This window comes from Salmo trutta, chromosome 9 (assembly GCF_901001165.1).
Source record: "Salmo trutta chromosome 9, fSalTru1.1, whole genome shotgun sequence".
NCBI lineage: Eukaryota > Metazoa > Chordata > Actinopteri > Salmoniformes > Salmonidae > Salmo > Salmo trutta.
In genome coordinates, this window is record NC_042965.1 from 22,351,295 (window position 1) to 22,379,243 (window position 27,949).

Below are 27,949 nucleotides of genomic sequence, written 5' to 3' on the forward strand. Positions count from 1 at the left end.
ACAGACTGCTGCTTGTAGCCCCAAGATGGCCAGCGAGACCCTTGTTTCCAACCCTCCTTTTGGAGGGAGAGCCATGGCAGCTCCCTAACAGACAGGATCTGCTCTCACAGTTGTACGGCAGGATATGGCATCCCAGCCCAGACTAACTACAGCTATAGGTGTGGCCTCAGAAGAGCGATCCTGCTATTATTGAGACATTACATAACGCCAGAGCCTCATCGACCATGATGATGAATGCTGGTCGCTGGAAGCTGTTTCCCGAATGGTGCTCTACCAGGGCAGAGGAACCGGTGTCCTGCTTTGTACCTGTTATACTGAGCATCCTTCAGAAACTATTGGACTCCGGTCGCTCTGCCTCTACCTTGAAGGTGTACGCCTCAGCCATATTGGCTAACCATTTACGCATCGTTGGAAAATTGTCAGGGGCCCACTCGCTCATCTGACAATTCTTACAAGTTGTCCGCCGGCTGCATCCCCCTAGGGCCGTCTAGTATTGGAGGCTTTGACAAAACCTCCTTTCGAGCATACGGAGGAGCCGGACATAAAATGGTTCTCTCTGAAAACGGCTTTCCTCTTAGCTACGAAACGTGTGAGTGAGCTCCACGTGCTCTCTATGAGCCCTGTCTGACTACGATGGAAGGCAGACAACCTAGACGTGACTTTATGGCCCAATCCAGCCTTTTTGCCTAAGATTTCATCACCCCTTCACATCAATCAAGCCATCGAACTGGCGGCCTACTGCCCCCCTCCTTTCCAGAATACGGAGGAAGAGCGAGAAAATCTCCTGTGTCCAGTCCATTCCCTCAAACGCTATATGCAAGCCTCGGAGCACAACAGGAAGTTAGAACGAGATATGCGCAGCTGCTACCTGGTCGTCGCCCCGCATGTTCTCAAGATTTTACAAGGATAACGTCGCATCCTGACACACCATGGGCTCTGCCATTTTTCCAGTGGCACTGTTTAATCAGAGGTTAGTAGTGCTATTCCTCATGACCTTGTTGGTATGAGTCATCCATACTTTCAACCGTACTGACGGTCTGAAAGGTATGAAGTATAATGGAAGTTACAACTGTAACTATGGTTCTACGAATAACTGGATGAGCGTCAGTACTTTCCTGTCACTCGGAACCTTCTGGGCGATAAGATTCTCAGAGACAGGAGGGTGGTCTAACTTACGATTTTATATAAACCGCAGGGGACGTTCTCACACGCTGTCACATCACTGGCATGACTTTGTTGCTATTATTACTCGACCTGCGCGGAGCATGAGGGATTTAATCCATACTTTCAACAGGTATTCGTAACTTCAGATGCACTTGTTTTGAGATCAAAGCAAGAGCTGGATGTAGCCACGTCTGCACATTTTGTTCATATCTTTTGCTAGTTAGTGAGTTATTAGCCTAGTTATAGATAATTTGTAGTTGGCAGTAAAGGAGTGATTGATTCCTACAAGAGCACAAAACTTTTACATTTCTAAACACCTTTGAAAAGCTAGTCAGGTAAAGAGCTTTTTTTGTCTTAAAGGGGCAGTGTTGTATTTTGAGACAGGCTTGAATAAGTTAAGTAGCCAATAGACAGAGGGTAGCATAATTTGTATGATTCTCTATAATAATGGAATAATAATGCATTTTATTTTGTAAAGTGGTGTCTTGCATCAAACAACACAAGAACATTTTCAGTCACTTTCAGTCTTGTCTGAAGGACAAGTGGATTTTCACGCCCTGACCATAGAGAGCCCTTGGTTCTCTATGGTGTTGTAGGTCAGGGCGTGACTAGGGGGTGTTCTAGTCGATTATTTCTAGGTTTGGGTTTGAGTATGGTTCCCAATTAGAGGCAGCTGATTATCGTTGTCTCTAATTGGGAATCATACTTAAGGTGTCCCTGTTCCCACCTGCATTTGTGGGATATTGTTTTGTGTGAGTGCATTCAGCACCACGGTCGTTGTATGTTTATTGTTTTTTTGTTTAAGTTTTCACTGCAAATAAAGATGTGGAACTCAACACACGCTGCGCCTTGGTCTGTCCATTATCACGACCGTGACATGGATAAACAGTCATGTCAAGCCCTGCATGTTTTTTTTCAAAAGTCTCATGGAATGCAGGCCTATAATGAACACCACACATTAGCTGCTACTGTAGGCTGAATGATAGCTGTTCTATTTCCATGTTAAAATGTTACGGGATGCATTTTCTCCATTGTTTTTTTATGGTAGGCCACCCTGGCAGGCCTACATTATGGTCAAATAGCCACAGTAGCCTACTTGGCCATTGTTAAAACCTCTCTGGGGTATGTGGGACGCTAGCGTCCCACCTGCGGGACACACTCGCCAATAGCCAGTGAAATAACAGGGCGCCAAATTCAAAACAACAAAAATCTCATAATTCAAATTTCTCAAACACAACTATTATATCCCATTTTAAAGATACAATTCTTGTTAATCCAACCACACTGTCCGATTTCAAAAAGGCTTTACGATGAAAGCATAACATTAGATTATGTTAGGACAGCGCCGAGACAAGAAAAACCACACAGCCATTTTCCAATCAAGGAGAGGCGTCACAAAAACCAGAAATACAGCTAAAATTAATCACTAATATATATTTATATATAAAAAAAAATGTTTTACATTGGCGTGTAATGTTCAGAAATGTATTGCCTCCCAAAACTTCCGGTGAATGAGCACATCAATTTACAGAAATACTCATCATAAACGTTGATAAAATATTCAACTGTTACTCAAAGAATTATAGATACACTCCTCCTTAATGCAACCGCTGTGTCAAATTTCAAAAAAGCTTTACGGCGAAAGCAAATTTTGCAATAATCTGAGTACAGCGCTCAGACATCAAAACAAGCCATACAGACACCCGCCATTTTGGAGTCAACAGTCACAAATAACATTATAAATATTCACTTACCTTTGATGATCTTCATCGGAATGCACTCCCAGGAATCCCAGTTCCAGAATAAAATGTTTGTTTTGTTCGATAAAGTTCATCTTTATGTCCAAATACCTCCATTTTGTTCCCGCGTTCAGTGGAGTAATCCAAATGCACTGTGCTCGCGCAGTAAGTTCAGATGAAAAGTTTAAAAAAAAAGTTATATTACAGTTCGTAGAAACATGTCAAACGATGTACAGAATCAATCTTTAGGATGTTTTTATCATAAATCTTCCATAATATTCCAACCGGACGATTCCTTTGTCTTCAGAAATGAAAAGGAACACAGCTAACTCTCACGGGAGCGCGCGAGATTGAGCTCATGTCATTTTCTCAGTCATCTGACTCCATATGCTCTTATTCTCCCCCCATTCACAGTAGAAGCATGAAACAACGTTCTAAAGACTGTTGACATCTAGTGGAAGCCTTGGGAAGTGCAAAATGACCCCACAGACACTGTGTATTAGATAGGAAATCACTTGAAAAACTACAAACCTCAGATTTCCACACTTCCTGGTTGGATTTTTTCTCAGGTTTTTGCCTGCCATATTAGTTCTGTTATACTCACAGACATCATTCAAACAGTGTTAGAAACTTCAGAGTGTTTTCTATCCAAATCTACTAATGATATGCATATCCTACCTTCTGGGCCTGAGTAGCAGGCAGTTTACTACGGGCATGCTTTTCAGCCAGACATCAAAATACTGCCCCCTACCCAAGAGAGGTTAAAACTAACTGTAGACAGTAAACGCATGCTGGAAGTTACACAGAATTTTCACAATGTTCAAGTTTGCGCTCAGCAGACCTGAAATTTGCTCAGTGCCAAAAAACATTAGAGGGAACATTGGTTGCAGGTTATAACTGGCCACCGGTGGGGCTGTGCTCAGTGCTGAAAGTGGTGAATGGCTCATTTTCCAGATTATGGTTTATTCAGGAGATTTGGGAGATTTTTTTTCTTCCTAAAATAGCTATCTTTATTCCTCATACTAATTAAAGTGATGGTGGAATCAGTGCTAAGTCTACACATCTCACCTGCCTCCAAAGAAATACATGCTAAATCATTATCATTAGTCTCCCAGTCTTCCCGCTCTCTCTACTGTAGTCTCTTTCCAGTTTTCGTTCTCCCACTCTCCTTCTCCATTTGCCAGTCTATCAGTCCCTCTTCATCTCATTCTATCATTCGTCCTCAGTCTCTCACCGAGTCCCTCTTTCTTTCTCTAAGTCGTTTTTCACTAGGTAGACAAGCCCTCTTTGGAAAACCCCCATCCAGTGAGTTAATAGAAATATCAACCAGGTTACACACAGCCTTACAGTTTTTTATTTTTTATTTATTTTGTACAGCCTTTCAACTGTCTCTCCTTACTGCACCAGACAACACCTCCCATAACCCCTTTGGGCTTGTTTGCCTTCAGAGAAGGAGAAGAGGTTAGTGAGTTGAGATTTGTAAATATACAGTGAACATAACAACCCTGTTACAAAAAGATCATTCAAAGACACATGGTCTAAGACATTCCTCACTGTACTTGTTAACTCAATCAATGACACCATTGAGCTTTTTTGGTTAAATATTAGTTAACATAATTTAATATGCATTTCTGTGACAGCTGTGTTTCAGCAAAATCAAAAACGAACCTTGTACAACACAACAAGCTCAAAGATTCACTAAAACACACACTGTACACACACAAAAGTTTAAGATATTGAACAGTGCTGGGGGACACAAGGTCACACAGGAAGCTTGTGGAAATGGAACTGGAGTGATGTGTGACAGCTAGTGGATGAATTATGGAGATGAATTATGGAAAGAGAGAGAGAGAAAGAGAGAAAACCAATGCCCTACATCTGCAGCAAGAATCAGACAGCCCCACAGTACACCCCTATACTATGAAGGAATTCTGTAATCATCTCAAGCTGGAGAATGTTCATTATCTGGAGGGATGTTACGTAAACACAACAATCTGCTTTGTTCAGTCATGAACAACTAGAGAAAGTGTTGTGAAATTCAGATTAATTAGTGTTCCCTGGTTTGCCTTCGAACAGGGAGTATTTGCAGGATATATTTCCCCCCCTTTGATAATTGAGTCCACACACCATATCTGTGGTTTCTTATACTCCGCCTCCAACAGAGATTGAGGTAATCGACTCTTTATTGCCTTCCTTCCTGTCCTACATAGGGACGGAGGAAAGCGCAAGGTAGGCCATGGAGGAGATAAGGTGAGGGGTGAGGCTCGTCTAACCCCCAGAGACACACCATAGACATACGTAATTGGGACACAGAGGAAATGGGAGTGGGGGTGAGAGAGTGATTTGTGTATGTCAAAGTTCACTCTTCGGGTAATATTTTCAACAGTTTGGAATGTAGCAGTTATTGGCATGTGAAAGAAACTTTGACAGTTAATGACTGTCTAGCTGAGTTTTTAAATAAGAGTAATTGATTGTTCCTTTAGCCACAAAGCTTTGCAGTAGTTTGGTACATTGTGATTGACCACAGACGTGCTAATCTGCTTTTGCTTGTTTTTATGTTCAATAAAGGGATGACTGTGATGACTGTGTCCCAGCCTCAACAACAATCCAACTGAGTGATGTAACACCTTACACCATGGGATTTTATGTTTCAGGCATTTTCAGGGTTTGATTTCTGGCCCAGAAAGATAAAATCCTTGTGGAAATGGGAGAGTGAATAGATTATTTAACATAATGAGCAGCTCTGTAATAAATGGCATAAAAAAGAAGAACAGGAGGGACATTGTGTTAATCTGCTTCCTGCTGGGGGTCTCTAGAAATGACTGGACACGTCCCAACACAAACCATACAATCAGATGAGTAATGGAATCTTCTTCGAGTTGAATCTAGGCCACAGGGGGTTCTTGGCAGGGAGGAGCATATTTGGAACTTCAGGGAGGATTACTCTTTTAGCCTCTCACGTAACTCTGGACTAAAAACACTGGACACAGAAACCAGAACTTCTTATGCAATCCACTTTTCTCAAAAGACAAACAGTTGTGAGTGCAATCAAAGTACATTTAATTGGCCTTCTCAGCCAGCCATTTTTCTCCAATTGAGCCTAAATTATGCTGGACAGGTTAAGAAAAAATGTGCTCATCTAAATAGAAAGGACTAACCAAATGTTTGTGTTTACGGTGACGAAAGTGTGCTGTTGAACCAATACCCGGGGGGAAGCAGCACTGTTGGAGTGATCATGTACACCAAAAGGCTCCTCAACAGCTTCTACCACCAAGCCATAAGACTGCTGAACAATTCATAAAATTGCCACCGGACAATTTACATTGACCTCCCCCCCTTTTGTACACTGCTGCTACTCGCTGTTCGTTTATTATCTAGTCACTTCACCCCCACCTACATGTGCAGATTGCCTCAACTAGCATGTACCCCCACACACTGACTCGGTACCGATGCCCCCTGTATATAGCCTTGTTATTCTTATTCTTATTGTGTTACTTTTATTATTACTTTTTATTTTAGTCAACTTGGTAAATATTTTCTTCTTCTTGAATTGCACTGTTGGTTAAGGGCTTGTAAGTAAGCATTTCACGGTAAAGTGTACACTTGTTGTACTCGGCGCATGTGACAAAGTTTGATTTGATGTGGGTACTTGTAAGAACACTATTCCCTACTGTATGCTACACCAACAGACTAGACCAGCTGAGGATGGTGAGAACAGGGACTAAAAATGTCAACTAAAACCAAGAACATTTAGTTAAGGACTATGGAAAGAATGGCAACGCGGTTACTTAGAAATGAAGTGTACAATTATAATTTTCTTTATTTAGCTTCTTGGTCGATGCTGCAACCTTTATAAAAGCGATCATTCACAACAATAAACAGCTCTGTATTTTAGTAAGGTGAATTGTATTAGTAACGTTGCTTAATTAAGGGGGACGACCTACCTAGAATTTCAAGATAGGTTTCCCGAAAAAACCTATCTTTTGACCACATGCCAGCCCTTCTGCTTAGCGCTGTGTGACAAAATAAAAAACAAGTGTCTGGGGGAGGGGTTGAAACCAGGTGTCATAACAACACTGCACTGCCTCCATCTTAACACATCACATTGCCATGCAGAGGACACAGTGACAGACCTAGTATTACTGTATGTAACTGGATACTTTACAATTCAAACAGAAAAATGTTTATTCCTTGTTTATTCCTTGTGCAGAAATAGGAATGTGTATCTGACTTTAGGAGAAACTGACCATTTCAGAAACAGGGTTGGAGTAATTTCCAGTTCAAAATCAAATAAAGGAGGGATGCTTGAACTGGTTAGTTGTTCTGATCACCATCGAGGAGCCAGACCACTCTAATCTCAGTCCATAGCTTACTATGGAACAGTGCTTTATTATTTTGTCATCAGACTAGACTGTTGTCTGTTGTCAGCCAATGTTATACGAGTGACTGGCAATAGAAAGTGATTGGTGATTCTGACAGTCTACACCTGAGACTCCAGGCAAGGCTCAGCTGGGGGAGGTGCATCAAAACAAGACTACTCACCCAAACAAAAACACACATGAATGTTAAGCACGTGCACAAGTACACAGTTTCAACTGTAAATGTATCTAAACACTGCAATATTGACATATAACCAACACCAATCAGTGAAGTCAGCCCTTTGGTCTGTGTCCTGTCACATGATGGAGAGCAGAAGAGACAGAGGTCTGTTCTGTATTAGAGTCAGCTGAACGAATAAATCACCATAAAATGATAAAACACTTCGGGCCCAGTCAGTCTGCACACTGATCTCATGTAGAAAAGTATCCCAAGAAGTGTGTGTGTGTGTGTGACGCTGCAAACAGAAACAGAGACATGCTCTCCCAGCAAAGCCCATGAGCCTGACACACTGCAAGCCATGATGACCTACTTTTCCTCTTTCTCACCCTCCCTCTATCTTTCCCTGTGTGTAAAATTCATTAGTCGGGTGTAGCAGAGTGTACAGTAAAGACACTCCAGGCATACTATCTGTTGTTGTGTTTCTCCCGGTTTTCTGAATGCATGAACTGTACCATAAGTGGTTATACAGCAGCCCCCTCCCCCCCAGTGCCTGCTCCTCTTCCTGTGTCTACTCCCAGACCATCAGGGCCCATCAGACCATCTCAGTGTGAGATGACCGCCATAGATTACAGCGTTGGCATCACTGGAAGTCTCTTCCCTTCTCCTCTCCCCTGCCACCAACAAAGCATACTGTTTGTTGCCTTATCGTCTCCAAGGGAAGAAGTTGGGGGATGGGGGCTGTGGGGGGTAATTGTGTGTTTATGAAATAAACCAGAGGCCGAGTGTTGAAGCCTGAGGGTGAGGAGTAGAGACAAACAATTTTGCAGAAACAACGAGAGAGAGAGAGAGAGAGAGAGAGAGAGAGAGAGAGAGAGAGAGAGAGAGAGAGAGAGAGAGAGAGAGAGGGAGAAAGAAGCACAAAGGCATCCTTTTAAAACACAGGCAGAGCTCCCAGCGTCTGCCATTATTGTCCTTGAGGGTGCATGCTGGCCAGCAAAATGTATGTGTCGGTATGTGTGTGTAAAACCTGAATGTAGTAAGTGAATGTGCACCCCTAAGGTCTAAGGGCACTAAACTACTTCTATATATACTCTCATATTTGTTTTACTGGTACCGGGCTACCTTCAGATGAGTCTTGTGGGTGTCCGAGAACAAATAAAACGACATGTAGCTTACTATCGATGGTGGCTCATATTAGTGTGTAGCCCAAACTGTTTGGACGCTGCAGACAGAAGTTGGCAGATCGGCTGTACCGACTTCAGTCCCGTGACGCTTGTGGGGGTCGTAGAGCAAAACGGAAAACACCATCATGTTGGTGATGTTTCCATACAGGGGTCATATTAGTTTGTAGGCTAAACCGTTGAGAAGCTACCAATGTTTTCATGAGAAAACCAATTTTCAGGATGTCTCCTGGTCTGACAAACATCGATGTAGCTCTGCCACCTTCCACCGCAGATGTGGAAGGCTGACATCGGATTGAGACGCAGCCTATGCAAAAAACAGATTTCTATATTCAGATTTTGACGGTCATTTTTTTATTATGCTAATTTGATTTACGCGGGGACCGTTTTAATGGCTGTGTAAGTGCATTAGTGGCCAAGTATGTTTTATGTATGTGTTATTGTATATGAGCCTGTATTAGAGTTCTATGTTGGCCAATAACTCCAGGGCCAAAGTGCTTTCCAAGCCCACAGCTGAGAGAACAACACACTGCAGGTAGGCCTGTGACGGTAATTGAATAACTGTGTAACTGACAGTTATGAAAATAAAATAAGTGTCAAAACCGTTTAAATAGGCCTACATTCATTTTAGGATTTTTATTGTATTAACTTTATTTTCATGTAGATTAAATTTACCTAATAGTGGGAGTGTTTACTAATGATTATAAGAAATTGTTTAGCTAACTTAATCTGTCTATTAAACATTCTACATCTCCTCTTCAAAGTGTTCTTTGATGCAGGAACAGCTAATCTGCCAGATAGATGTGCAGGGGTGTAGAGCGCTATAGGCTAAGGCACTTCAGTAAAAAAAAAATGAATGTGTGGACTTTCTTTTATACAAATGCACATTTTCATTGCTTGCTAGTAAATAAATAGGTATTTAAAAAAAGTTTGGACTATTCATAAATTATTCAACAGCAGTCGACAAGTTTGTTATGGCTCTGAGGCTAATGTTCTGTCAAATGGACAATGCCCCAATCCTCTCCAACCTGGCATGGTATAATTTGATACTGAATCTTTTCTTAATTTATAGACTAATCAACGCTGATCAGGCACTGTCCTGGTCGATATGCCACCCTAGACAAGACAAAAAAAAATGACATCCTCCTATCCATGCAAAGTAGAATGAATAGCCTAGGCTATGTTAGCCCGCAATGCAATTTTATGAATGCCCATGTGGTAGCCTACCTTTTGAAAAACAGGCTATTTACCGTCAATCCCTGCCATTTGGTTACATTCATTTCTGTTAATGCATGTATTAAAGTGGATATATAGCCTCTAACATCCGTTCAATTGGCGAACTGGATGAGCTCCGTTCGAGACTATCCAATCAACGTGATCTGAAAAACTGTAACATCCTGTTTCTCAGAGTCGTGGCTTAAATATAACTCCGTTTTTTTTATATATCGGCAGGCAGGACAAAACCGCAGTGTCGGGGAAGCTCAGGGGAGGAGCTGTTGTTAACAACAGTTGGTGCGTGATTGCTAATATTAAGCAAATCTTGAGCTTCTGCTCGCCTGAGTTAGAATACCTCATGATTCTATACTATTTACCAAGAGCGTTTCATCTATATTTTTCGTAGCTGTCTGTTTACCACCAGAAACTGATATTTGCAGTAAAACCGCACTCAACATGCTGTATAGGTCCATAAGCAAACAAGTGGTGACTTAATGCAGGAAAACTGAAATCCGTTTTACCTCATTTCTACTAGCATGTCACCTGTGCACCAAGAGGTGAAAGCTCTAGATCACCTTTACACACAGAGATGCATACAAAGCTCTCCCTCACCCTCGACTTGGGAAATATGACCATAACTCCATCTTCCGGATTCCTGCTTACAAGCATAAACTCAAACAGGAAGTACCAGTAATGCGCTTAATACGGAAGTGGTCCAATTAAGTGCTTGCTAAGCTACAGAACTATTTCGCTAGCACAGACTGGAACATGCTCCGGGATTCAGCCCATGGCATTGAGGAGTTTACCACATCAGTCACCAGCTTCATTAATAAGTACATTGACGACATTGACCATATATACATATCCCAACCAGAAGCCATGGAATACAGACAACATCTGCACTGAGCTAAAGGATAGAGCTGCAGTTTCAAGGAGCGGGACACTAATCCGGATGCTTATGAGAAATCCTGCTATGCCCTTAGACAAACCATCAAACAGGCAAAGCGTCAATACAGGACCAAGATCGAATCCTACTACACCGGCCCTGATGCTCGTCGGATGTGGCAGGGCTTGCAAACTATCATGGATTACAAAGGGACGCAAGCCTACCAGACGAGCTAAATACTGAACCATGCATGAGAGCACCAGCTGTTCCGGACGACTGTGTGATCACGCTCTCCGTAGCCGATGTGAGTAAGACCTTTAAACAGGTTAACATTCACAAGGCCGCAGGGCCAGACGGATTACCAGGACGTGTAGTCAGAGAATGCGCTGACCAGCTGGCATGTGTCTTTACTGACATTTTCAACCTCTCCCTGACTCAGTCTGTAATACATAAATGTTTCAAGCAGACCACCATAGTCTCTGTGCCCAAGAACACCAGCGTAACCTGTCTAAATGGACTATCGCCCTGTAGCACTCACATCTGAAGCCATAAAATGCTTTGAAAGACTGGTCATGGCTCACATCATCATCATTCCAGACACCCTGGACCCACTCCAATTCATATACCATTCCAACAGATCCACAGATGGAATCTCTATTGCACTCCACACTGTCCTTTCCCAGCTTGACAAAAGGAACACCTACGTGAGAATGCTGTTCATTGATTACTGCTCTGTGGTCAACGCCATAGTGCCCTCCAAGCTAATCACTAAACTAAGGACCTGGGATTAAAAACCTCCCTCTACAACTGGATCATGGACTTCTTGATGGGCCGTCCCCAGGTACTATGGGCTAGCCAACAACAAATCCCCCACGCTAACTCTCAACACAGGAGCCATTCAGGGGTGCCTGCTTAGTCCCCTCCTGTACTCCCAGTTCACCCACTATTGTGTGGACGTGCATGACTCCAACACCATCATTAAGTTTGCAGACGACACGATAGTGTTAGGCCTGATAACCAATGAGAAAGTCTACACTGAGGTCAGAGACCTGGCAGTGTGGTGCCAGGACAACAACCGCTCCCTCAACGTCAGCAAGACAAAGGAGCTGATAGTGAACTACAGGAAACGGAGGGCCGAGCACGCATCCATCCATATCGACAGGGCTGTAATGGAGCAGGTCGAGAGCTTCAAGTTCCTCGGTGTCCACCTCACTAAGGAATTATCATGGTCCACGTCACTAAGGAATTATCATGGTCCACACACACACCAACACAGTCGTAAAGAGGACACGACAACACCTCTTCCCCCTCAGGAGGCTGAAAAGATTTGGCATGGGCCCTCAGATCCTCAAAAAGTTCTAAAGCTGCACCATTGAGAGCATCTTGACTAGCTGCATCACCACTTGGTTTGGCAACTGCTTGGCATCCAACTGCAAGGTGCTACAGAGTGCGTGAGGCCCAGCACATCACTGGGGCCTAGCTCCCTGCCATCCAGGACCTCTATACCAGGTGGTGTCAGAGGAAGACCCTAACAATTGTCAAAGACTCCAGCCACCCAAGTCATAGACTGTTCCCTTTGCTACCGCACGGCAAGCGGTACCGATGCACCAAGTCTGTAACCAACAGGACCCTGAACAGCTTCTACCCCCAAGCCATAAGACTGCTAAATAGTTAGTTAAATTGTTAGCCTGGGTAGCTATTGGTTATCTGATTTGACCCTTTTTGCACTAACTCTTTTGACTCATCAAATGCGCTGCTGTTACTTTTAAATGTCTATCCTGTTGCCTAGTCACTTTATCCCTATCTATATATACACATACATCATCTACTTCAATTACCTTGTACCCCTGCACATCGACTCGGGACTGGTACACCGTGTACAGTGCCGTGAAAAAGGATATGCCCCCTTTGTGATTTTCTCTATTTTTGCATATTTTTGATACTGAACATTATCCGATCTTCAACCAAAACCTAATATTAGATAAAGGGAATCTGAGTTTACAAACAACAACAAAAATATACTCATTTTATTTATTTAATTAACAAAGTTATGCAACACCCAATTCCCCTGTTTGAAAAACAAATTGACCCCTTACACTCAATAATTGGTTGTGCCACCTTTAGCTGCAATGACTCCAACCAAATGCATGAACTGCTTGTTTCAAGTCCTACCACAACATCTCAATTGGGATTAGGTTTGGACTTTGACTAGGCCATTCCAATACTTCAAATGTGTTGCTTTTTATCCATTTTCATGTAGACTTAATTGTGCGTTTTGGATCATTGTCTTGCTGCATGACCCTTCTGCACTTCAGCTCAGACGGATTGCCTGACATTCTCCAGTAGAATTCTCTGATACAGAGCAGAATTCATGGTTCCTTCTATAAGGCAAGTCGATCAGGTCCTGAGGCAGCAAAGCATCCCCAAACCATCACATTACCACCACCATGCTTGACCGTTGGTATGAGGTTCTTACTGTGCAGTATTTCGTTTTCGCCAGGCATAATGGGACACGTCGTCCAAAAAGTTGACTCAAGTTTGCCAAAAAGTACCTGGAAGCACCTGGATTATCATCAAGACTCTTAGAAGAATGTTCTATGGACAGATGAGTACAAATTTGAACTTTTTGGATGACATAGGTCCCATTATTCCTGATGGGGACAGCTATGCTATAATATGAAGACGAAAACGACAATCATTAAAATAGAAACAAATACATGCAACATGTCCATAGCCTATTTATCAGTGACGCTGAAACAGGAAAGGGCCTTCCCCAAACTGTCTAGAATGTCATTGTATGCTGTAGCATTAAGATCTCCCCTCACTGGAACTAAGGGGCCTAGCCCGAACCATGAAAAACAGACCCAGACCAATATTCCTCCTCCACCAAACTTTACAGTTGGCACTATGCATTGGGGCAGGTAGCGTATCCCTGGCATCCGCCAAACCCAGATCTGACCATCAGATGTTGAAGCGTGACCCATCATCCCAGAAAACGCATTTCCACTGCTCCAGAGTCCATTGGCGGCAAGCTTTACACCACTCCAGCCGACATTTGTCATTGCGCATGGTGATCTTAGGCTTGTGCGTGCCTGCTTGGCCATGGAAACCCATTTCATTAAGCTCCCGACTTACAGTTCCTGTGCTGACATTGCTTCCAGAGGCAGTTTGGAACTCAGTAGTAAGTGTTGCAACCGAGGACAGACCATTTTTACATGTTACGCACTTCAGCATTTGCCGGTCCCGTTCTGTGAGCTTGTGAGGCCTACCACTTCGCGGCTGAGCCGTTGTTGCTCCTAGACATTTTCACTTCATAATAACAGCACTTACAGTTGACCGGGGCAGCTCTAGCAGGGCAGAAATTTGACGAACTGACTTGTTGGAAAGGTGGCATCCTGAGCTCTTCAGTAAGGCCATTCCACTGCCAATATTTGTCTATGGAGATTGCATGGCTGTGTGCTCTATTTTATACACCTGTCAGCAACGGTGTGGCTGAAATAGCCAAATCCACAAATTGGAAGGAGTGTCCACATACTTTGTATATATAGTGTATCTTCACTTTTACTTAAGTATGACAATTGGGTACTTTTTCCACCACAAAGGGGAGGGTCAGCACAAAAAATATGGGGGGGGAGGGTGATGCACAACAGGGGGACCCAAGGCCACCCCCACTCACCAGAGTCATCATAATCACACTCTGACCACCAACAGAGGGAGGAAAAGAGAGACGTGTCATGGGTACATCAAATACAGCCTACAATAGGTCACAGTGCTACACAGTGTTGGACTTTAGCAATGTTACCAGGATTAGAAGTGTCTGTTGTGTCCTCTCTCTACAATCTCCCCCTAGTAGCCTCCAGTAGCTCCTCCTCCTCACAGCTCTCTGTTTCTCAGAGTTGGCCTCGCCCCATCTCCCTCTGGTCCGGTCCCAGCCGGCTGTCCGTCAGCCCCACCTCATCCCCCACCCCCTTCATTGGAACTAAGGAGCTTAGCCCGGATCATGAAAAACAGCCCCAGACCATTATTCTTCGTCCACCAAACTTGACAGTTGGCACTACGCATTCGGGCAGGTAGCATTCTCCTGACATCCGCCAAAACCTGATTTGTCCGTCTGACTGCCAGATGGTGAAGTGTGAATAATCACTCCAGAGAATGCTTTTCCACTGCTCCAGAGTCCAATGGCGGCGAGCTTTACATGACTCCAGCCGACGCTTGGCATTGCGCATGGTGATCTTAGGCTTGTGTGTGGCTGCTTGGCAATGGAAACTCATGTCATGAAGCTCCCAACAAACAGTTATTGTGCTGACGTTGCTTCCAGAGGCACTTTTGTACATACAGCACCAGTCAAATGTTTGGACACACCTACTCATTCAAGGGTTTTTCTTTATTTTTACCATCTTCTACATTGTAGAATAATAGTGAAGACATCAACATCATGAAATAACATATGGAATCATGTAGTAAAAAAAGTGTCAAACAAATCAAAATATATTTTATATCTGAGATTCTTCAAAGTAGCCACTCTTTGCCTTGATGACAGCTTTGCATTCTCTCAACCAGCTTCATGAGGTAGTCACATGGAATGCTCTTCCAACAGTCTTGAAGGAGTTCCACATATGCTGAGCACTTGTTGGCTGCTTTTTCTTCACTCTGCTTTTCCAACTCATCCCAAACAGTCTCAATTGGGTTGAGGTCGGGTGATTGTGGAGGCCAGGTCATCTGATGCAGCACTCCATCACCCTCCTTCTTGGTCAAATAGCCGTTACACAGCTTGGACGTGTGTTTTGGGTCATTGTCCTGTTAAAAAACAAATGATAGTCCCACTAAGCGCAAACCAGATGGGATGGCATATCACTGCAGAATGTTGTGGTAGCCATGCTGGTTAAGTATGCCTTGAATTCTAAATAAATTACAGATAGTTTCACCAGCAAAGCACCCCCACACCATCACACCTCCATGCTTCACAGTGGGAACCACACATGCGGAGATCATCCATTCACCTACTCTGCATCTCACAAAGACACGGCAGTTGGAACCAAAAATCTCAAATTTGGATTGCCCACCGGGCTAATGCCCATTGCTCGTGTTTCTTTGTCCAAGCAAGTCTCTTCTTATTGGTGTCCTTTAGTAGTGGTTTCTTTGCAGAAATTCGACCATGAAGGCCTGATTCACCCAGTTTCTTCTGAACAGTTGATGTTGCGATGTGTCAGTTACTTGAACACTGTGAGTTGCAATCTGAGGTGCAGTTAATTGCCGATTTCTGAAGCTGGTAACTCTAATTTCTATTTATTTATTTAATTTAACTAGGCAAGTCAATTAAGAACAAATTCGTATTTACAATGATGGCCTACCCCCGGCCATTCCCGGACCATGCTGGGCCAATTGTACGCCGCCCTATGGGACTCCCAATCACGGCCGAATGTGACACAGACTGGATTCGAACCAGGGACTGTAGTAAAACCTCTTGCAAGGAGATGCTGTGCCTTAGACCGCTGCATCACTCAATGAACTTATCCTCTGCAGCAAAGGTAACTCTGGGTCTAGGAAAGAAATTCCACAAGGCACACCTGTTAATTGAAATGCATTCCAGGTGACTACCTCATGAAGTTGGTTGAGAGAATACCAAGAGTATGCAAAGCTGTCAGCAAGGCAAAGGATGGCTACTTTGAAGAATTTCAAATATAAAATATATTTTGATTTCTTTAACACTTTTTTGGTTACTACATGATTCCATGTGTTATTTCATAGCTGTGATGTCTTCACTATTTTTCTACAATGTAAAAAATAGTCTAAATAAAGAAAAATCTTGTGTCCCCAAACTTTTGACTGGTACTGTATAGTGTATTTTTATTTTGACCCATTAATGTTGTGTCAATACGAAAATGCGACTGATCCTCTCCAACTTTGCCTTTCTTCATATGTTGATTAAGTAATAACCTGAATAATAATGAAATGCCATGATAATAAGGAAGTGTAATGGCTCGTTTCAAATAGGTTTTATTAAGAAGCATATCCATGTAAATAAGTGTACAAACAGAATTGTGACGTCCGTTTTGTTTTGCTTGACTGCACTGATCCACTGACGTCCACATCCAGGCAAGAAGCAACTTCCCAGGGAATGATCATCGTTTTCAGTCGCAATATTGATAAAATTAAGCCTGGATTGTTCTAAGGTAGTTAAGCCTAAGAGCTAGCTATGGTTCAGCTAAACGTCAGCATTCAGCTAACAGCCAGCACTGACCAAGATCAGCCGGAGAGCACACATTACACCGGTTACAATGTCTCTGCACTGGCTGCCTGTGAGTTTTAGAATACATTTGAAAGATTCTTCTATTGATTTTTAAAATCAACCCACGATTGTGCACCCCAAATACCTGTCAGACATACTTTTAAGTTCCGTACCCAGTAGGTACTTCAGGTCCTCTAGCATTGAGTTTTTGTAATTTTTTTTACCTCTTTTTCCTCCCCAATTTTGTCTCATCGCTGCAACTCCCCAACGGGCGAAGGTCGAGTCATGCGTCTGAGACATGACCCGCCAAACCGCGTTTCTTAAAACCTGCCCGCTTAACCCAGAAGCTAGCCGCACCAATGTGTCGGAGGAAACATGGTTCAACTGACGACCAAAGTCAGCCTGCAGGCGCCCAGCCCGCCACAAGGAGATGCTAGAGCGTGATGAGACAAGTAAAGCCCCCCTGACCAAACCCTCCCCTTACCCAGACCTAGCTGGGCCAATTGTGAGCCTACCTATGGGACCCCAGGTCACGGCCGGTTGTGACACAGCCTGGGATTGAACCCGGGTCTGTAGTGACGCCTCAAGCCCTGCGATGCAGTGCCTTAGACCGCTGCGCCACTCGGGAGTCCCAGTACTGATCTTTTAACTATCCCAAAGCCTAGTTATTATGCCCCGAGCCTCTGGAATAGCCTGCCAAAGAACCTGAGGGGGTCGAAACTTTCTCTTAAAAGAGATCTTCAAACATATTTGTAGCTTTGCATTTCCTTAGGGTGCTTTTTAGTCATTCAGTTGTCATTCTATTTTTTTTTTAAATCTTATGTTTGCTCTGTAGTAAATATTTCAGCTTTTATTTTCATAGTTTTTCCTGTAAAGCACATTGCGTTGCATTCCATGTCTGAAATGTGCTGTAAAAATAAACCTTGATTTGATGTGAGAAAGATGCAGAAATGATTTGGTTTATATAACGTTACCTAGCTATGTAGCCAGAAATACTTTTGAGGGGATGAGAAACACCATTGGAACCGTAATTACGCCCAATGTTTATGTTTCCCATGCGTCATCAATGGGCCGTGCGTTGCATTCTGGGTGATTCTGGGACAAGGAGAGCGCTCCTTCAACGACGTAAGTCAATTGGGTGCTAGATCAAAAACCCAACATCAGCATAAACTTTGTTAAGTACAACATTATAAAACTTTTCAAAGATGTGAGATAATTAACTTCTCAGTAATATCGTATAACTTTGGAATCGTGACATTATGTTCTTTCAAGGAAAATAGACAGGTTTATCACCTCATATACCCGGAGTTTGAGAAGGGATTGCGTGATGATTAGTTTAGCAACCGCGTGACAACGCGACAGTCTGCTGGGTGGGCGGTTATACGTTTCTCCATTCCTGCCCAATGGGATTCCTATCACCTCCTTTCTCTAACATCTCTGGTGTAGACTAGTTATATTATAATATGAATGACTGCATGATAACGTTACTGTACTTTTATATTCGTATGGGAGGGGTAAACGTTCATTATTGATATGCTAACGTAACGTGATCATGAAGAGTGTTGTTAGCTAGCTAGCAGGCGTTAGCTGTGTATTGTGCTGAGGTCTATAAAGCACTAAAGATAATAGACACTTAAAAGTATGCAGGTCCAGACAACTTAGATCCCTACCTCTTAAAGATAGCAGCTGGTATTAATACTGAACCTGTGGTTCACATTTTCAACTTGAGTCTCTTGACCAATTCCATACCCAGCATTTGGAAATCAGCTTATGTCCTCCCACTGCTAAAGGGTGGAGATCCCTCAGATGCTAATAACTATCGTCCTATGTCCAAACTCCCTATCCTGGCCAAAGTTTATGAATCCCTATGGAACTCACAGTTAGAAAACCTCTTAATTGAAAAGAAAATACTGAGCAGAGTTCAGTCTGGCTTTAGATCGGGGCACAGCACCACAACTGCAGTTATGGCAGTGGAAAATTACATAAATGCACTTCATGAAAAGCAACATTGTGCTGCTCTGTTTGTTGATTTATCAAAAGGCATTTGATTCAGTTGACCATGAATTGCTGCTAGCTAGACTCAGTAACATTGGTCTCAGTGAATGGGCAGTAAATTGGTTTAGGAACTATATACTGACAATCACAAGTCTAGCTTTCTTAAGATTAATAGAGGTGTGCCCCAGGGTTCCATTTTAGCTCCTGTGTATTAATGATTTGGGAAAGGGGATGCAACCAGCAAAGCTGCATCTATATGCAGATGATACAGTCATATATTAATGTGCTCCTTCTCTGGTTCAGGCTGTTGAAGAGCTCCAGACTGCTTTTCAATCACTATAGGCCTCCCTTTATGGTCTCAAACTGGTATTGAATGTACAAAAAAAACTAAATTCATGACCTTTACCAGACCTAGCACTCAGCTAGAGAAGGTTAGCATTGTCACATCTGGCAGCTTATCCATTAAAAAGTGTCATCCTACAAATACCTAGGTACATGGTTGGATGACATGACCTTTAAAGTTCATATGGATAATCTTGTGAGGAAGCCTAAATTTAAATTGGGGTTTTATTTTTTGTAATAAGGCTTGCTTCCCGCTTATGGCTAGAAAGAAGCTGGCTGTTCAGGATACTTTTCTCTCTGTAATTGATAATGGTGACTTGTTGTATATGCATGCAGCCTCCTCCATCTTACAGAGACTGGACTCTGTTTATCATGCATCCTTGCACTTTATTACAAATGTCAAGTCACTCACCCACCATTGCACCTTGTACCAAATGGTTGATTGTGCCTTGCTTTCATGCGCATATAAAGTTACATTGTATGTGTCCAAACACACTAAGACAGTTGTGAAGAGGGCATGACAATGCCTATTCCCCCTCAGGAGACTGAAAAGATTTGGCATGGGGCCTCTGATCCTCAACAGGTTCTACAGCTGCACCATCGAGCACATCCTGACTGGTTGCATCACTGCCTGGTATGGCAACTGCTTGGCCTCCGAACGCAAGGCACTACAGAGGGTAGTGCGTATGGCCCAGTACATCATGGGGCCAAGCTTCCTTCCATCCAGGACCTCTATACCTGGCGGTGTCACCCTAGTCATAGATTGTTCTCTCTGCTACCGCACAGCAAGCGGTACCGGAGCGCTAAGTCTAGGTCCAAAAGGCTTCTAAACAGCTTCTACCCCCAAGCCATAAGACTTCTGAACAGCTAATCAAAGGGCTACCCAGACCCCTCTTTTACGCTGCTGCTACTCTGTTTATAATTTATGCATAGTCACTAACTACATGTACATATTACCTAAATTAACCGGTGCCCCCGCACATTGACTATGTACCGGTACCCCCTGTATATAGCCTTACTTATTATTTTACTGCTGCGGTTTAATTATTTGTTACTTTTATTTTCTATTTTCCTGTTGTATTTGGCGCATGTGACATACAATTTGATTTGATTAATCTACAAAGCCCTTTTGGGTAAACTCCCTCTTTACCTCTGTAGTCTGGTCTCCGTCACCACCAGCAGTTACCATACCCGGTCTGCTAGGTGATTGCTAGGAAATGTACAGTATTAGACAAGACTGCCTTCTCATCTTGTGCACAAGAGGCATGGAATAGTCTACAATCCATGCTTAATCTAGATATTAGTGCCACTGAATGAATGAATTTAAAATATTGATGGGAGACTAACAGAGTGTAAATGCTTTTTTTAGGCTGGATCATGTTGTATGTTTTGATTCTGTAATGTATTGTTTGTTGCTGCCTTCTTGACCAGGTCTCCCTTGAAAAAGGTCTCAATGGGCTTTTCGTGGTTAAATCAATTTTAAATAAAATTAAAAATTGTCAGCTAATTTAATGTGCACAGACAAAATAAACCCTTTAATTGTCTGCGCATGCTGGTGAATTGTATTATTCAAGAGTGTAATATGGTTTGGTTGTATTATTCAATAGTGTAATATATTTTAGAAGAGAAGTTGCTTGGATTGATAAATAGTTTAATGTAATGGATGACAGTAAACACATTCTGTTATCCACAGTTTGACAGAATGGCATCATAGGAGAGATCAGGAAACTATCCCTGGGCCAGACTCCTGCTGGCACTTGAACAGTTTAGGCCTAAGTCAGTTAACCCATAGAGCAAAGCTGATCACCAGGTTAGTGAACTCCTGTCCTTAGCCGTCTGGTGGTTAATTAATAGAGCACGTTGAGTGTCATTGATTGATAATTGCTCATATGATAACCCTTTGAATCATTGTCATCAAGACAGACATTTTGCCAATAAAGTTAGTGTAAAGGAGGCTATCGGTTGTCATTAGTTACCCAAGCCAGTGATAAGTATGGCTAAACCCACCTATTTCTACAATCTCTTAAAATCAGATTTTAAACCTAACCACACCTATATCCTTATGCCTAACCTTATTTTTCTTAATTTATGTTTTCAAGAATTTTTACAATACACATTTTTGACTTTGTGGCTGTGGTAACTAGTGACAACCATTCAAAAATAGAGTTTTGATTATCACTGATTTGCCAAAAGACACTTCAAACCCAGGGGCTTGGAGCTTTAAATGAAAAGTCCCTTTATTCAAAGTACAGTGAAGGAAAAAAGTATTTGAACCCCTGCTGATTTTACGTTTGCCCACTGACAAAGAAATTATCAGTCTATAATTTTAATGGAAGGTTTATTTGAACAGTGAGAGACAGAATAACAACAAAAAAATCCAGAAAAACGCATGTCAAAAATGTCAAAATGATTTGCATTTTAATGAGGGAAATAAGTATTTGACCCCTCTGCAAAACATGACTTAGTACTTGGTGGCAAAACCCTTGTTGGCAATCACAGAGGTCAGATGTTTCTTGTAGTTGGCCACCAGGTTTGCACACATCTCAGGAGGGATTTTGTCCCACTCCTCTGCAGATCTTCTCCAAGTCATTAAGGTTTCGAGGCTGACGTTTGGCAACTCGTACCTTCAGCTCCCTCCTCAGATTTTCTATGGGATTAAGGTCTGGGGACTGGCTAGGCCACTCCAGGACCTTAACGTGCTTCTTCTTGAGCCACTCCTTTGTTGCCTTGGCCGTGTGTTTTGGGTCATTGTCATGCTGGAATACCCATCCATGACCCATTTTCAATGGCCTGGCTGAGGGAAGGAGGTTCTCACCCAAGATTTGACAGTACATGGCCCCGTCCATCGTCCCTTTGATGCGGTGAAGTTGTCCTGTCCTCTTAGCAGAAAAACACCCCCAAAGCATAATGTCTCCTCCTCCAAACACGGCAAGTTGAGTTGATGCTAAAGAGCTCCATTTTGGTCTCATCTGACCACAACACTTTCACCCAGTTGTCCTCTGAATCATTCAGATGTTCATTGGCAAACTTCAGAAAGCCATGTATATGTGCTTTCTTGAGCAGGGGGGCCTTGCAGGCGCTGCAGGATTTCAGTCCTTCACGGCGTAGTGTGTTACCAATTGTTTTCTTGGTGACTATGGTCCCAGCTGCCTTGAGATCATTGACAAGATCCTCCCGTGTAGTTCTGGGCAGTTTCCTCACCATTCTCATGATCATTGCAACTCCACGAGGTGAGATCTTGCATGGAGCCCCAGGCCGAGGGAGATTGACAGTTCTTTTGTGTTTCTTACATTTGCGAATAATTGCACCAACTGTTGTCACCTTCTCACCAAGCTGCTTGGCGATGGTCTTGTAGCCCATTCCAGCCTTGTGTAGGTCTACAATCTTGTCCCTGACATCATTGGAGAGCTCTTTGGTCTTGGCCATGGTGGAGAGTTTGGAATCTGATTGATTGATTGCTTCTGTGGACAGGTGTCTTTTATACAGGTAACAAACTGAGATTAGCAGCACTCCCTTTAAGAGTGTGCTCCTAATCTCAGCTCGTTACCTGTATAAAAGACACCTGGGAGCCAGAAATCTTTCTGATTGAGAGGGGGTCAAATACTTATTTCCCTCATTAAAATGCAAATCAATTTATAACATTTTTGACATACGTTTTTCTGGATTTTTTTTGTTATTCTGTCTCACTGTTCAAATAAACCTACCATTAAAATTATAAACTGATCATTTCTTTGTCAGTGGGCAAACGTACAAAATCAGCAGGGGATCAAATACTTTTTTCCCCTCACTGTAAAAGACTTTCGAGAGAGAGACATGAAAGAGAGACGTAAAAGAAAGAGAGTGAGGGAGAGAGAGAGAGAGGGGCAGGGCCAACCTCCTGACACGCCACAAGGCCAGCACAATGCAGGAAAACAGCCGTGGCTGCATGACTGACTGCTCTGCACACTGGAAACACGGCTGGAAACACGGCTGGTAACACGGCTGGTAACACGGCTGGTAACACGGCTGGTAACACGGCTGTGGACCGATGATAATATCACTAAGCCCTTCAACTTACTTTCTCTCCCTCCCCATCTAATCACTCATGACGTTTCTAGTAATTACACAGAGACCAATCTCCTGGGAAGCATCTATATTGGAAATACAAGAGTACGGGAAGGCCGAGGCAAGTGCAATGCAGAGAATACCGGTGACTAAGGTTATGGATGACACATGATGCCTTGCGGGTTAGTGGATACTCAGTGGCTGGCTTTGTTGACTGTTATTGGATCAAAACCCCTCCAGTTGTACAAAAGTAGGATTTCAGTTCATTTACTGGTCCATTTAGTCCGGATATGGGCCAGCATTGACTGGCCTGCCTCAATGCCACTATGATCCAGACAAGGTCAGTTCCAAAAGAGAAATCAAATACTGTATGAGCAGATCTATAGACCAAAAGGGATTTCAAAGAGCTACAATAACTGGAACAGGATGCTTTAGCACATTTACAGGATCACAGTGCAGTATAGTAATGCTATATTATTGTACTATGCAGGACTGTAACTAATAATGCTGCGTTGGTGTGTTCCCCTTTCTGTGCCCTCCTGGTTTCTTACTGTGAGAGCCTCATGTTGCTGATGCAGGCATTTTCCCTCCAGCATCCAGGCATTTTATTCAGGTAGACAAAGAGAAGCTTTCAGGGTAGCTGAAATGTATGAAGTTCACTCAGCGTGCACAGTGAGTCATACTGCCCCTTAGAAACTGGGACACAGCAAGTCAAGTGCATGTCCCTCACTATCCCTTAGTGGTGTGGGTGGGTGATGAGGTAAGACACCATGGTCTCACCCCCTTGCCCTCGCACATTCTCATTAGGAACAACAGCAGTCAATCAAGATTAAAGTTTGTAATAGTAATATCAGCGTATCCAGTTATGGTAGTGAGTGTATGTGGGCACTAGTACTAGATCAGGGGGTTGGGTTCATAGTACCTCTGTACGCCCTCAGAAGCCAGTGTTCATGGTTGTGATCAAGCAATTAGTGCTTGGCCATGTGAGAAGGACTACAGAGAACCAAGTGGGCATGAGTATTGACTGCTGACTGTCTCTCTCTCCCTCTCTCTCTGTCTACCTCCCCCTCCTATCTGTGGGGTGAAAGGATGTCATTGTCCTCACTCTGCTCATCTGCACCAAAATATGAACTCCTCCATTTGTAACCCAAGCAAACGTTCCAGAAGCTAGCCCCTGTCTGCCTGCTAGTTTCTCTGTCTCTAACAATGCCTCTCATGCTCACACATGAGACTGGATATTGAGGTGTATAAGACTGCTTTGCAGCCCAGGGGAAAACACTACACCCTATCTGCATGCAAATGGAAGAATCAAGTTATAAAGGGATAATAGATTGTGTACAACACTGATGTCAGAATGTGTCCATCTACCATAACTTACAAATAAGAAGCACATGAACAAATAAGAAGGAGCAGTAGCTCCCCTGATTGCCAACCACCTCATAGGGGCAGGGCTGAAGTGACATTTCCCTAGAGGAATCCTTAAAATGTCACTTGCTACCTACCTACATAACCTTTTAGAGCCTGTGTGCGAGAGAATGTGTGGATTAGGAGGCAAACACACAGTAAGGCAGCATGCACTCTAAACACACAGGAGAGCAGGGAGTCAACATATCAGGGAGATTAGTTTTTACGAAAGGCACAGTAATGTTTTTAACTCTGGGAGAGCATCCCTATAGGTCAGGACTGCATTCAGCTGTTCCATGGGTTGCTTTTGCACCATGAAACAACATTGAATGTGTTTTTCTCTTGGACAAGGGCTGGGGATATGTTGGTTCAGGAAATTTGATCAATTATTATTTTTGGTCAATATGGGAGAATGTATTTAAGAACGGTCTGCATCCTACATTAGAATTTTTAGTCATTTAGCAGACACACTTATCAAGAGCGACTTAAATTATCAATTAGGGTTAAGTGCCTTGCTCAAGGGCACGTCAGATTGTTCCCCTAGTCGGCTCAGGGATTTGAACCAGCGACCTTTCGGTTACTGGCCCAATGCTCTTAACAGCTAGGCATACTAAACACTTATGGAAATGTAATGTTATAGGAGGGCATTCTGTGCAGTCATTTATCCTTTCCTTTTCCCAAACTCAATTTTAGGTATATCAGTGAAACAATACACCTGAGAGGTGTTACTTACCAACTCGTCTAAGTTTCTCATGTCACACAGCACCCTCTGTTTCTGTTGCCAATGTGCATAGGGGGCAGGCTCGGGTTCATCCACCACACTCTCTTTCCGAACGAAAGCCCTGCTTATTGGAAGCAGGCTTGGGTTGGGCTCCCCCAGGTTCTCCTGGTCCCGGATCTCCTCCTCGATCTCCTCCTCCAGCTGGATCAGCATCGGGGCCAGCATGCCGATCTTGGCGCCACGCCTCGCCACCTCCAGCAGGCACAGCACAAAGTTCTTCTCGTTGCATTTCTCCACTATGTCGTTGGTCTCGAACATGAGAACATCCTTGATCCACAGTTCCTGACGACACCAGCCGATGAAATTGGACACGTTGTCCCGAGCCAAAAACGAGCCAGGAACCACGTTTCTTGACTGAAAGACCACATCCTTGGTTGGCATCCTCAATGACTGTGCAGCCTCTGGGTACTCCTGTTGAAAGTCCAGCGCTGCGCGATTCACGTTGTTGGCATGCCGACAGAGGGCACAGCCAGTCTCCAGCCCTTCCATAAAGGTGTCCGCCGTTATATCCAGGTCATACAGCGTGTTAAACCACTCGGCCAGGTCCTCTTTCATGGCATACAGGTATTCCTCGCTGGACTTGAATGGCCGGATGCTTTTGGAAGCAGCAGACTGGATGTTACTCTGATCAGCCATATTGTCGGAATATGTATCAATGCAGGCTATTTAATAATTCCAGATTCTCATTCCATAAACACAGTCCAAACCCGTATGGAGCAGAGCAAATTAACCGCGTCGACGCACCCATGACAAGCGCGCATATACGGCATCTCAATCGAGGTCCTTGAAGGAATCCTTTGTATTGTTAAAGCATATTGACATCATGCTAGAAAACCGTGGCGCGTGGATGCGTTTCCGGATGTCTGCGTGATATCAGTTTCCTATAATGATAGCATCGCTATTTCAAACCGAACTCCAACTGCGGGAGAGAGAGAGAAACCGGTATGGTTAGCTACAGATGGATACACACCCAATGCATAAAGCTTCCCGGTGCCCTAGATCCTACCCCAGTGAATATACAATGCGTTGCGATAGTCATGTTGCTGGTTTGCCTGGATGGTCCAAATCACTTCTTCGCAGTCTCCCTCAATAGAAAGACTCCACACTGACCAGTGGCAGGCTTCACAGTTCACTTGCCGAGTAACATCGTCCCCCGCTCTTTAATTGCACGGCCCATATTGCACCGCCTCCTGCTATAAACATGCTGACCGGCTCTAGTTTAGACAAGAGACAGGCAGAGCGACTCAGTGGCATATCCCATTATGAGGGATAAGCGCCGGTAGACTTAACCCTGTATCCACCGCTTGACAATAATAAAGCATAGCCCAGGGTTTATACCACTGAAAAATGGTAGCCATTCTTTTTGAAAGAAACACACCTATTGCGTAGGATATAGCCTTCAATTGCAGAGTTTACAATTGACAACCTGTCACACTGCAACATGAAGATGCGCATTAATAAGTCGGATATGATTGATGGCACATCACTTGTGGGCATTTAAGATCAAGCAGGTTGTTAGGCTACAAAGGCCTACATTATTACCTGCAGTAGCCTATAATAATGTCATATCAGTGTACTGATAAATGGGTGGAACGCATGTTTACATTAGGCTACAGCTATCATAACAGAAGATAAATAACATAAGTGTTCGCATGGTGAGAAAAAACATGACATCGAGAATTAACGGACCACGGGTAAGCGACCACCGTCTTTAAATGCACATCATAAGCCGTCAAAGAAAATACCATCATTATACTAGCTTGACAATAGGCTATTTCAATTGACACAATGACCACACTGTGGTTAATGTACATGACCAAGATTTACTAAATTATACAACTTAATTCTCAAAGCAATGAATAGAAACATTTACATTCTTTACATACCTTTGACATGTCTGCATCTTCTGTCAAGGACGACGTTTGTTGAAAGAAACAAATCGAAACCATTCCCCAGAACAAGAGCTGTAATATTGCCTACACTTTGAACGAGTTCAAAAGTGTATCATTAATGACACCCTGGTCGTTTTAAAAGACACCCTCACCATCTGCTCTTAAACTTGTTTATGTCATTGCTAAAACACCAAGTCACTTTCAACACCAGGACACCGGGCAAGAAAAAAAGAGAGAGGGAGGCGAGTCTATTTCCTCCGGCTTGAAAAGGCAGACAAAAACTGCCAAGGCAACATTAATAGCATGTCAGCAGGCAGCCTACGTCCGAAGACTGCATCAAATTCAGGCATGCCCATTTTACCATAGGACAATTTGGTCCAAATTAGTATCCAGATTACTCCAAAGGAAGCAGAAATTAATATTACAATGTAACGAGCAAGAAAAGTCTACAGTGTAGCCTTCAAAGATGATCAACACTAACTCCACTTCAGTTTGCTGTGCCTCAGAGATCTTTGGCGGGAGGCGAAAGCAATTCTAT

General features: G+C 43.2%; 1 protein-coding gene across 3 annotated transcripts in view; it reads right to left on the reverse strand.

Annotated features, from left to right (window-relative positions):
• Positions 1 to 27,672, reverse strand: part of LOC115200195 (GAS2-like protein 1) — a 48,954-nt gene extending 21,282 nt beyond the window's left edge. Inside the window, exons 1-2 of one of the 3 annotated variants that reach the window (XM_029763040.1) lie at positions 27,406 to 27,672; positions 25,472 to 26,438 (exon numbers count right to left, since the gene is read on the reverse strand). In XM_029763040.1, coding sequence (XP_029618900.1) covers positions 25,472 to 26,155 — 684 coding nt within the window. In that variant the 5' untranslated portion in view covers positions 26,156 to 26,438; positions 27,406 to 27,672. Of the gene's footprint in view, positions 1 to 25,471; positions 26,724 to 27,405 lie in introns of those variants that run through there. The other 2 variants (XM_029763041.1, XM_029763039.1) reach the window with 2 other exon arrangements.
• Positions 27,673 to 27,949: the final 277 nt, after the last annotated feature.